The sequence below is a fragment of the Lygodium microphyllum genome, chromosome 21, assembly GCF_053477565.2.
Source record: "Lygodium microphyllum isolate KBCC chromosome 21, Lygodium_microphyllum_v1.1.10, whole genome shotgun sequence".
Lineage (NCBI taxonomy): Eukaryota > Viridiplantae > Streptophyta > Polypodiopsida > Schizaeales > Lygodiaceae > Lygodium > Lygodium microphyllum.
Genome location: NC_141155.1, coordinates 71,821,057 through 71,833,502, shown reverse-complemented (window position 1 = coordinate 71,833,502; position 12,446 = coordinate 71,821,057). Strand labels below are relative to the sequence as shown.

The 12,446-nt window shown below is 44.6% G+C and overlaps 1 protein-coding gene across 2 annotated transcripts in view; it reads right to left on the bottom strand.

Annotated features, from left to right (window-relative positions):
- Positions 1-12,446, bottom strand: part of LOC148018132 (peroxisomal fatty acid beta-oxidation multifunctional protein AIM1-like) — a 122,371-nt gene that overhangs the window by 29,308 nt on the left and 80,617 nt on the right. For both annotated transcript variants that reach the window (XM_087662289.1, XM_087662290.1), the window contains exons 8-9: positions 7,259-7,314; positions 6,795-7,100 (exon numbers count right to left, since the gene is read on the bottom strand). In XM_087662289.1, the coding sequence (XP_087518415.1) occupies positions 6,795-7,100; positions 7,259-7,314 (362 nt within the window). The remainder of the gene's footprint in view (positions 1-6,794; positions 7,101-7,258; positions 7,315-12,446) is intronic.

The window sequence follows — 12,446 nt, the reverse complement described above, 5'->3', positions numbered from 1 at the left end:
CACCCAGGTTTAAGTTATAACTGGGAGTTTCCTTAAGAATCCCCAAATTGATTTAGCTTTTGAGTTTGATTTTGATTTTGAGTGGAGGTTTGGTTTAATTTGCCCTTCCCTTGTTGCCCTTTTTGAGAATGAGCAAAAAGAGCCCCCTCTGAAGAGGAATTCATATAAAACTGATCGAACAACCATGCGTAACGCAACAGCTGACACTCAAATTCATAGAATGTAAGCATGGTAGACTTTGAAACTATTCCTTCCACAAAATTGAAGTATTTCTTGGGGAGTTTATTTAGGAACAATGTGACCTAATTGTCAGAGGACTTGGAAGTCCCCGTAGTGGAGAATTCAGCAAGGAGACACTGATACTCAAGCTAAAGCTCATGGTCAAGATTAATACGACGGGTCCTATCTCAAGCCGCATAGCGGTCAATCAAGTGTGCCCATCGCCCTGACGCTAAGTCAAAATGCTGAAGCTGAGAATGAAACTCTGGCAATAAGCCTTGCATCAGCTCGACGATAGCGGAGGCATTCCTAGCCTTCCATGAGCGAACGACCTCATATGGAACAAATGCGGGATCGGGTTGGGGTTCCAACCCCTGAATAGCTCCCATAGGTTCTGTGAATCGAGGACATATCTCATCAAATTCGACCAAGTAGTAAAGTTTAACCCGTTAAAACGAGTCTTGCCATTAAATGCATTCTTAGCAGAAGATGAGCTAGAACCATGAGGTGTCGGATGGGTGGAGTAAGATGATGGTGGGAAAGATGGTGGAGGTGAGAGTGTCTGATAAGAGTAAGGAGGGGGAAAAGGTGGGTAGGCAAAAGTAGGCTGTGAGTGTCCAATGAGTGCCGATTGATACGGAGGCACTGGAACATGAATGTTTCCATAAGGTGCCGGTGTAGGTGGAGGCACTAGGACACAGTAGCCTTGTCCAAAGTAAGGCTGGGACACGGCATTATAACTAGAAGGTCCACTAGGCAATGCCATAGCGGCAAACTGTGGAGGCAACTAATCCACACTTGGGTGAGACTGAGTGGGATACCCAGGCTTCAATGATCCCGAAAGTATGTATGAGGTAGGTGGAACACCACCCAGCTGAGGGAAGGATGAGGTCCTAAAGAATGTGCCTATGTTTCCATAAACCCTCGGTGTGATGTGCAATGCGACATGAGGTGTCTGAAATGGAAATGTAAATGGTGTAAATGGAAGTGGTGAAGCAACGGAAGAATGTGGTGGGATGGGTGGGTTTTGAAAGTGAGGTGTATGAGGTGCAGATTCTTTTTGTTCATTTTTATCATATAAAGACTGGAAATGAAACTATGAAGATGATGATACACCATTTAATGAAGTGGAAGAAACACCAAATTCATTCTGATTATGTGAAGTAGATGGAAAAGAAGGAAGAACAGAAAAAGAGTTACCTAGCTTTTTCTTATAATCCCCGCGACGTATATTGACATACAAGAATTGGTCCTCTAGAGGACCTTTTCCGTAGTCAACAAACTAAACTCTTTCTTTCACATGATCTCTACCAGTATGTTGCAAAACAGAAGAGGTAAAAGAAGAAGGCACAAAAGACGAATCAAAAGTACCTTGCACCGGAGAGGACGGAAGAGTCTGAAAAAATGGAACATACTCCGAATCTTGCTCTCCAAAAGAGGGGCCCATCCCTGATGGAGGTCTCAACAGCCCTGCAACATCATCAGACTTACACGCAACATCTGAAGAGTAAAATCCATGCATACCTTTATTTAGAAGCTTTTCTTAAAGGGCAATCCTTCGTTCGAGCTCCTCAATCTTCTTTTGTTGATAGGCTATGATCAATTTTCTCAAAAGTCAGCTTGCTTATCTTTTCTTCCATGTACTCAGATGTTTCTTCCACCTTGTCGGAACTTTGTGGAGCAAGGTGATCGACCCACTCTCGCTCGGTTCTCGGCATAGGCTCTCGAGACTGAATCGGTGTTGATGTGTTCAAAGTCATTTGAACCTATTGTTGTTCTTGCTTCTTGCGAAGAGCTTTCAGATCAAAGGCCTAGGTTTTTCAAAGAGTACCAGGCTCTCATACCATGTAAAGAAAAATACCCTAACACAGAAACATAAATAGAAACCATACGACAAAGCACGGACTGATAAAAAGAACGCAGTTAGGGATAGGGTTAGAGTAACTCAGAGACAATGAACACAGTGAATAAATGAAATGATATGACTACTAATAATACAATGCTCATGCAGCAAACACACTATGCAGTGAATGAATACTGAACCTTGAACTTCTGTATCTCTAGGATCAGGGCAGGGGTAATGAGCTGGAGAGTATGTCTTACTCCGAACGGATCCCGAATCGCAAGAAGGCAACCTCCAAATGTCGAACACTAGCAAACGCAGCAGTGAGAACCTGGATCTGATGCAGACAGCAGTGAGGAGAGAGAAAGACCAAAAACGGAGCCTGCAGAAGAGAGAAAGACTAAAAACGTAGACAAAGCAACCTGCAGGAGAGAGAAAGACTAAAAATGGAGCCTACACGAGAGAGAAATATTGAAAACGCAAGCAAGACAGCCTGCAAGAGAGAGAAAGACAAAAACAATTGCAGGCAAGTGAGAGAAATACTGCAGCGACTGCAGCATGAGAGAGAAAACTGTCAGGGCAGCAGCAATAGCCTGCAAATGCAACAGTTTGTTGGCGTGGCAGGCTGTACGACAGCAGTGCACATGAACAGCAATCAGTCGCTAGGTAGAAACAGCAGCAATCAGCGTGTGGAGGGCTGGGAACAGGCGCCAGACTGTAGGGAACAGTGATGGACAGCAAGGGCTGAGATGTCCTCCGTGACCGAGGTGTGGGCAGCAAGCCGGTAACACCTGAAACCTGCAAAAACGAGATAGTGAAAGAGTGGAGGGCTGGCTGCCAATTTGTAGAAAAGTAGGGTTCTAGATCCTCTCCCACTTAACTTTCTCGATCCGTTCCCCGTTTTAGGGTTTTGGCTAAAATAAGCCTAAAATAAGCATGTTTTGGGACTGTTTAAGTGACTAAGTGCATTTCTTAGCACAACAGGGCCTTCAAGGAAAGACATGGCGACTGAACCCCTATGTTTTTTGGAGGGAGCTCAGGGTGTGGCGCCTTTGGATCTGGGAGAGCAGACCACTTGATGAGCTGGAGTGAGCTGGAGGCCGAGAAGGATATCACAAATTTTATGGCTGGTGGCACATGAAGGCTTGGCGGTGGGAAGTTGGCTTGCCCAAATGTAGGAGGGAGGTTGTAAGCGCTTCACACAGTAGCCTCGGGAAACCCCAAAGCACTGCCTTTGGTCATGTGAGGAGGCGCAGCTCGTGTGGACAGGAACACACCGCATCCTTCATTGTATAGCACCCGGCCTTAGATGTATCTCATGGGGAGCTTTTTGCTAGCAGGCAATTAGCCAAGGCCATCACCTTCTATATGAGGCCGGGATGCAAAACACGATATTCATTATCGAGGCAGGGTCGTGTGCAGTTGTCGATTTGGAGGCTCTACCCATTCACCAGGTACTGAAGCCCATAGCAGACCGCTCTGAGGTATGGGAGATCGTAGGCAGTCTTATTGGATGGCATATCTGGAAGGCACGGTGTCAGGAGACTTTTAGCAGAGAGAGACTTTCTGTACAGGCGATCTTAGCAAAGCTCTGGACCTCCATCATCCACTCCCTACGCAGCCGATGGGATCACGTGCAGGGCGAGTCCAAGGCTCGTCAGGAGCCCCGTTGTCAATTCATGTGCACCTGGGGCGGTCAAGACCTGTTCTTCGTGATGCAGACAGGCAGTCCCAGATAGAGATACACACCCCCCCCCCCCCTCCATGGCTTCTTGCCCGTATCCCCTCCCCGCCTTGAGAGGCTTGTATACATGATGTAATTGTGACTTTGCATCAGCTCTAGCTAGTCTATTGAGCATGAGCACTCCGTTGTAATCAGTTTTTTTAAGTAATATAATCAGTCACATTTTACTTGCAAAAAAAATCATTATATGAAAAACTTGGATGCAACCTATGTAAAGATAAAGTATGCACTTTAGAGATTACAAGAAAAGCAAAAGAAGACAATCAATTGCCATAGACATGCTTTGCAGTTTGCAAAGGGTGATTATATATTGTTGCATTTTGAAAAGGCAAGGCTAGAAAAGATGAATGAAAGAGAGGTTGTATCCGAAGTTGAGTATGAGATACTATGGGACCTTCCAAGTGTTGAAAAAGATCAGCAATGTGGCATATCGACTGAAATTACCTCCACATTGGCAGATGCAAAATGCCTTTCATATCAATTTATGGAGGCCTTTTTGTGGTGATGTGCGAAAAAATATATATCTTCTAAAATTCAGCCTAAGGTTGAGGAGTTGGATGAGATCTTGACACCCAAGAAAATCTTGGCACACAAGGAAAAAAATATCAAGGGTAAAGTTTCCAAGAGATATTTGTTGAAGTTTTAGAACTATTCACCAATGGATGAAAGAGGATGACTTGTTAGACCATCCTTGGTTGCTGCAACTTCACCTAGATGCCTTTCAGTTAGAGCCAACTTTAACTTCAGCAGAGCAGGGGTCCGGAGCATTGCCTGATACTCAAGGGGAAGGTAGCATTTTCACTACTCCAATTTTGGACAACTCTCGCATATAGTGGATCTCAGATGTATGCAGTATGCATCCAAGGTACTGTGCTAACACTATGTCTACCTTGAAGTCACTACTCAGTGTACTACTCACTGTGAGATGTATACATATGAGTATGGTTGTTACCACGGCTCTAAGACTACACTTTTGCATCGGTTTGGGATCAGTTCATGATCAATTTGGCATGAATTTTTGCCTCAATTTTGAGGTCGAATTCTTATCAGTTTTAGCTCAGCTTTTAATCACTTTGAGACCATTCATGGTCAACTTTGGGATCACTTTTGCATTAGTTACTAGTCAGTTTGTAATTAGTTTAGGATCACATTTGTAGCAATTTCTGATCAGTTCTCACATCAGCAAGCAATCAATTTACAATCAATTTATGCTTAGTTTTCAATGGTCTACAATTGGTTCCATGAATAGCAACATGTTAGTAAACACGATTGACAGTTTCAGCCATGGTTTATGCTAAGAATATGCTTTACTATGATTATAAAGTCAGAATAATTGAGAAACATTAGTTATGAGTGCATTCAATGGGTTTCTAGCAACAGTTCTGGCTTATGTCTTAGCATTATCTAATGTTTATGTTCGCTGGAAATTTTGAACAAGGTTTGGGACATATTGCATGGTTAGGCAACAATGGCCAATGTTGTGACTGTGATGCCTTATGAAAATTCCAATGCAGTATGCTTTTCCTTTGGTATAATGCAGTTCAATCAAGGACAATTGCAAGGATTTCAAGGGGAAGATCTATTACATAGACGTGAAATTTTGAGATGCTATAATCTTTCTAATAACATTTGATTAAGATACCAATCAAATGTGCAAGGTTGTTTAGCATATGTGATGCACATGGCAGTTATTTCATGATAACACGCCAAGGACCCTAAGGATGCAGTGGGTATCAAAGACAAAAGTTGTGATAAGTTATGCCAACTAGGTTTTGGTGGTCAGTTGGTGTCAAATTTAACCCTAGGATATTCATTTGGTCAATAAGTGTCAATGGTGATACTAAGGACTAGCATTAATCAATTAATTAATGCCAATCTATGGGTCAACAGAGGTTGGAGACCACTCCAAGTTGCAAATCACATAACCAATTTAATTATGGATGGACACATTGAATTTAGGGCAAGGTCAAAAGGGCTGAAATTAATTTACAAGATTATTTAATAATTCTAATAAAATTAATTAACTGGCTAGATAATATGAAAAAATGGGTTTAGATGGCTACCACTTCCAAAAAATGCCCGTGCAAACTAAAATAAACATTTTTAGAGGACTGGATCTCAGCCATTCAGTCAATTTACAGGCTAGTAGAGAGAGAAGGGAGCTACTAGTCCATGTTTTGATCAGAGAACAGCAATTTGCTGTAGAAGACAGCCATTTGGGGGCCTCAACAGGCAGGGGACAACAAAAAGACACCTTCCAAGGGCCGGCAATAGCAATACCGATCAAGTGGCAGCATTTTGGAGGTGCCTAGCAGTAGGCGACTGCATTGAATGTAGGCTAGAGCAGGCAAGAGGCAGATTTTAGAGTTTTCTGATTTTAGAGTTTTCTTGCAAAGGAAATCAGATCTCTCCCTCATTTGATTATACACAAATAAGGTTCAAGGGACACAACTATTACACACACATAAGTTCTTCATGTGAACATGGCCCAAGGCTAACCAATTGCAGGCCTTAAGCCAAATAATGTGTGTGGACAAGTGCCAAGGCCAGGTACGCAGGCATGCATTAACTTACTAAGGACTATGGTACAAGCAATAGAACATAGTCATAAAAGGCTGGGAAGTGATTTAAGACATCTTTCACAAAACTTTTAACCATCTATATTTCATACTAAACCCTAATTTCTGTGCAGAAGAGCGAACACTTTAATCAGTCTATCACCAAATGGCAGAAGCAATGCAGAGATCAGCCAATAATTCACAGCAACAGTTTCTGCTTGAATGGCAATGTGCTAGCCAGAGGTAGCCAGACCTTTTTACTTAAGTTTATTTAAAAATGCTATTTTCCTTAAAAATAAGATCCCCCAGACTTTTCTTCAATCAAGCATGTGCACGCACTTCTCCACAAAACAAAATGGCAGCACATTCTTAAAACGTTTTTTAAAAAGTTATGTATAAAATTTGTTAACATCACAAACTTGGTACTCACCATCAATGTGCCACTTTCCCCACCCTGCAAAAGTCCTTCTTCAACTACATCCAAACATAAGAAAGGGTAGCTCACATTCCGAAATTTTCTTCTAGCTGAAGCACGTGCATTTTGTAATACTTTCAAAGCTTCATCTTTGTCTCCAAGCCGATCCATCCTATGTAGTGATATAAAATGCTTTGTATCAACGTTCCTTAGTTCTAAAGCTCGTGTTCTGGATAGAGCCACCATTTCATAAGAATCAATGGCAACTGTATCAATGAGACCTGTTTCTCTGGCTTCTTTTGCCCCAACAATCCTCGAGTTCTGCACAACAACATTCATGATTATAAAATGTAAGTTACATTATTTTCTGCATAAATTTCAGAAATTTCTTCTCCCCCAACCCCCCAGAATAGATATGGAACTACATGCATGCTTGTACATAATCAAGCTAAAACTAGAGAAAAATATAGAGACATTACCAGTAGCATGTCAATTGCCATGCTCAAACCAACTAACCGAGGTAATCGTTGTGTACCTGCAATCAGACCAGATAGCATTGAGCTTGAATAAGAGAGGGATTTTTGTGCTACACATAATTTAATATTGCTATACCTGGAATGATCAACTTGTTTAAGAAATAACTGCAGATACAATAGGCTGTGATACTAGGTGTAAATGCATAAACAGTCACCTGCCGCAGTAGCAGGCAGCTCAAGGTTGAAAACCAGCTGCTTGTCTATCTGTGTTTTGAAGAGTGCAGGACACTTCCAGAGGCAGCAAGAAATACAGTGAGAGTACATGGAGTAAGAAGCAGGTAGGATCCTTTTTTCATTGCCCAATAATTTGGAAGAAAGACTTTAAGATCTCAAGAAGTTGCTGTGTTGCAAATGTGTTTCCTACAGTTAAATCTAAAAAACTGTTCAACAGATCTGATTGCAACTAACTGCAAAACTGGCATTCAAGCTGGGGGAGGTAGAAGAATCCTTAACAGTATTGAGCTAGACCAATGATAGAATCTAAACTCAAGCTCAACTGAGCTAGGCTCGGGCCTAATTGAGGTAAACACATCTTCTAATAGTTAGGTTGCACGGGTGCATTATTAGTTCTAGAAAAGGCTTGAGCTAGACCTAGCTCATGTCATTAGCTGAGTTATGTTGCACTGGCCACCCTATTTCATGTGGCGTCTCAATGAGCAGGTGTGCTTTGGATCATGCAAGACATTTTGCATTTCTGACGGAACATTCATTTGCAAAATGCTTGCTTGCTCAAATTTTTTAAACTGCATAGTATTGTGAAGTGTGAGACCACAGGCTTATTCTCAGTTCCTTACTTGAACACCAAAGGAGAGTTTATCATTATTTCTTCTTTATTTTATATATTGCCCCACTTTTCCCAAGAAGCAGTTTGTTATAGTAGTTAGATGTGCCCATCCCTTTCTTGGGCTCTCATCTGGATGGCCCATCACCTGCCACACCATCCTCCACGCTGGACGCCACGTGCCCATCAGTGTTTCCACATCAGCCAGTGGTCAATGCTTGCACTTGATGCCACGTCACCCCCCTGCCCCGGAAAAGGAGATAAGGTTTACATGGCAGTGACTGCAGTGGAGTCTTTACTGAGCAGCTGTATGTGATCCCCATGTGCCACCTCTGGTGATGTGTGGAGGGTAATGTTTTGTGTTGTTTTGGGTTTTGTTGCCTGGGATGCTGCTCCTGCGTGCTCCTTTCTTGGTTTAGTTGCTGGTGGCTGAGATTCTCGGACCATGGATGTTTGCATTGCACTGGTATCGGGCTCTTCTTTTCTGCATCATGGTGCTGATGTGGGGTGGGCTTGTGGTTGTGAAGGTGCCGCCATGTAAGTCCTCCCTTTGCTGTGTTTGTTTGGATGCTCAGTTTTGCTGAAGGAGCGCTGATGTTGCTTTGTGAGTTGATTTGCCTCAGTGTGTTACTGTCATTTGGGCCATGCAGGTATGTCTGGCATGTTGATTTTGGGAAGGCTGATCGTTGGCAATTGTTGTGGGTTGTGTATGCTGGTATGGACTGTCGTGCAGAAAAGGTTGGAAGTAACGTTTGATTCTTTGCACATTGGCGTGTATGTAGTTGTCCCCTTCTTTATATTTTTTGCCTTGTATGTGTATTCCCTGATCCTGTCTACAATCTGATAAGGCCCAATCCACCTATGTTGAAAGGATTCAGAGTGTGCTGGTCTTCACATCAGAAGTATACGCTCACGAGCTCTCCCTCTTGATAGTCTTTATGATGATGATTTTGATCATAGCTTTTATTTTGTCTGTTTTGTGCCTGTTGGAGATTTCTGTATATTGCAGATCTAAGCATTGGTTGTGTCTCAGACAGCTTGGCATACCATTCTATTGCTTCTGAGTGCTGAGGGTGTATATTCATTGTGGAACACCCTCTTACAACCCTAAGGTTTTAAGGGTTGTACTTTGTATTTACACCTTACACTTCAAATTATTGCATTGGGTGTCATGCTCCCACACTCTACATTGTCTACTGTACTCTCAGCTGAGCTTCAATCTCCTCTTCTCACATTTGGTATCAGAGCAGCACTCTGCTCAACGCAACTCCTAACCACCGCCAGCTGAGCTGCCAACTTGCAGCTCCAACTTCTGGGCATTCAGCCACAGGTGCCACCAGCAACCAGACTGCCTCAAGCACCTCCAGCACTTCCAACTGCAACGGCCGCCCACCTGGCCAGGCCGCCCTCCACAGGCAGCCCCTAACTGCACCGCCCTCTGACAGTGCTCTCTGTCTGCCAAGTCCACTGAACGGCGCCTGTCTGTGCCCGCCAAGTCCACCTATGTAGAGCCTTTTCCTGTTGCGCCTCCGCCACTACAGGTGCTACCCGGCAGCTCCCTACAGTTGTCTGTGCAGCCCTCTGCAGCACCGCAGTCTGCCATACAACGCTAGCTCCCCAGCGCACCACCTACACAGCACCCGCCACCTGGAGAACAGCCCACCTGGTCCTATGCGCCATCTGCACAGCCCGCCCGTTGAGCTCCAACGCTCACCAACTTTGTCCCAGTTCTGGACCCTTCAATTTTTTAATTCAGAGTTCATCTCCTAGAAGGGGCTTGTTGCCCAGGCAAGCATTCTCAATTCCACTACATGTCAGGGACACAATTACAACTGAGATTTTGTGCATTTTGGGCCAAACATTTGGGCCTTCTGTAGTTAGCTCAGTGATTGACGCATGTACGTCTGTGACAGTCTGAAATAGACTGATTTTGTGTATTTTGGGACAAGAAATTTAGGGGCTTTGCATTTCCAGTGCTGCTGAGCATTTATTGCACCTTGGACAGCATGAATTTCAGACACTTTTGACAGAATGTGCTTCAATTTGCTAATTACAGCAAAGTACTTGCTGTAATGTCTGGAAATTCTGAGATTTCCAGGTTGGTCCAGCTTGAGGCATTGGTCTTTTGCTCTCTGATCAGCATCATTTATTTACTTACATATCCAAGGAGGATAGGTTGGATGGTAACAACTATTCTCTCTGGTCCTTCATGATGAAGAATGTGCTAATTGCAAAGAATCTTTGGGATTATGTCAGCGGTGAAGAAGTTAGGCCCAGAGTTGTGGCTCTTGGTACTCCTCCAAGAGGATGTGGACAACGGGCAACTCAGCCTACTCCACCTCAGCCACTGCGAGCTACTTGTATTTCCCTTCGGCTTCCCCTTGTTGGAGGTGGAGGTGGGTTTCCTTGCATTCCTCATCATCGTACCAGCAATTCCACGGGGCATTCTTGCTAGGAGGGGTGGAGTGGGGGTGTGTGTGGGGGAAGTACGCGTGGCTGATGTGTGACAGGTCCTGGCCAGTTGTGTCGTGAACTCCTCCAGGGGTGTGTGTGGGTCCATCTCCTATAGGCTCCAGTACAGATGATCTCAGTAGGCACTCGCCGTCATCCTGATGAAGTGGTATCTGGGTAATCTTTGAGGATTGCTCATTGGGGGGGTCCCCTTGTAATTACATATCATGCTAAATTGGAGGTATGCATCGTCTGCTGCTACCGCCAGTGGGCGTGGTGAGATGTGAAGCCTTGTATGTCCGAGATTAGGACAGGCGGCCCTAACAGGTAGTCCACTGTGCTGCCTCCTCCCGAGCCTCTGGATGCATGCTTATGTGGAAAGCATGTGAGTGCATCAGACCTAGGCTGCCATCTGGCCACGTCGTTAAGGATGGCTAGTTCGTGTACCCCTCCTAGTGCTAGTAAATAGTCTCCACACTCTGTGCACACAATTGTGTCACATGATGTCCCCAACTCCTCTGGTGCCAGCTCTCGGTACATGTAGTCTTCGGTCTCAAAAAGGGGACTTGGCTCTGCGCTATGCAAGCGTTGAAGTCCCCTATCAGCAAGACGTCTCCTATGCTTGAGTAGTGCATGATATCCTCATATAGGGGTAGGTACAGGGACAGCCCTCCCGATGTCGCATTCAGGGAATTTGCTTGGGCGAAGTAGCATACTGCAACATATATATCTCATGGGCGGTTTGTATGTATCCTGATCCACATGAAACGGGCTTCACCGTCCCTCTTCATGGCTTGTACAATGTGTTGTAGCTCCTCCCTATAGAGTATTGCCACTCCCCCCAACCCTCTGGTCCCCCCTCACGATCTAGCCCGGAGGTGGCAAGCTAACTCCCATTTGTAGCCTCTCACTGTTGGTAGGTGTGTGTCTGGGCTCTGGTGTGTCTTTGTATACATGACTATGTCCCTACCCATGAAGGTTTCCTGGAAGAGCCCAACATCTGTTCTCATGGCTCCATTACAGTTCCACACTGCAAATCTCAATTATGTCTCATAGGCCGCGCCCCGTCATTGGCGCTTCTCCATGATGATGATGCGCTCGTCCCTATAGACCGCCCATTTGCCTGCCTTGCATGCCTCCATGATTTGTGGCATACATTTCCGTCTGTGGGCCACTAGGGCTGGGGTGAGGTCGTCTTCCAGATATATTTTCTATCCTTTGAGGGTTGTTCTTTTGGAGAGGAAGGCACGTCGTGACTCTAAGTCGTTAAATTTCAGGATGAGGAGCCGTCCTTTGTCTAATTCCTTGCCTACCCTTCACGTCTTTTCCACGGTGGAGGGGTCCTCCACCCCCATTTTCTCACAAATGCCTTTGGCATCCTCCATAGGGTTGTTTCCCTCTTTCCACCCGACCACCCTGACATGGAGGGCTCTGATTTTCCTCTTCTCTTCCATGATGGCTGCGTTGATGAACTCCTTCTTCGTGGGGGTCTTTTTTGCTACTTCGATCCATTTGGAGTGTTCCGTTGTGTCAGCTTGTGCATATTTCACGACCGCTGCCCATGTGTTGATCTCCTTCATCATTTGGGTCTTCATCTTGTTGATTTCTAACTTCACCTTCTCAGGCATTGATTCTGTGATCTCCCCTTCTTCCTTCCTAACGAGGTCGAGCTGGCTCTTGCAGCCAGTAATTTCCTGTTGGAGTTCTGTGATGGCTCGGTTTCTCTCTTGGAGAAAGGATTTGATATCCACTTGCTAGGATGTGAAGTGAGCTCTAGCCTCTTCATAATATTCATTCTTCCACTCTTGCATCTTGTGGATTGTCTCATCCTTTACCTGCTCAATGGCTTCATCACACATGGCCCTCGTCATTTCCTTGATGTTGTCCATGTCTTGGTCC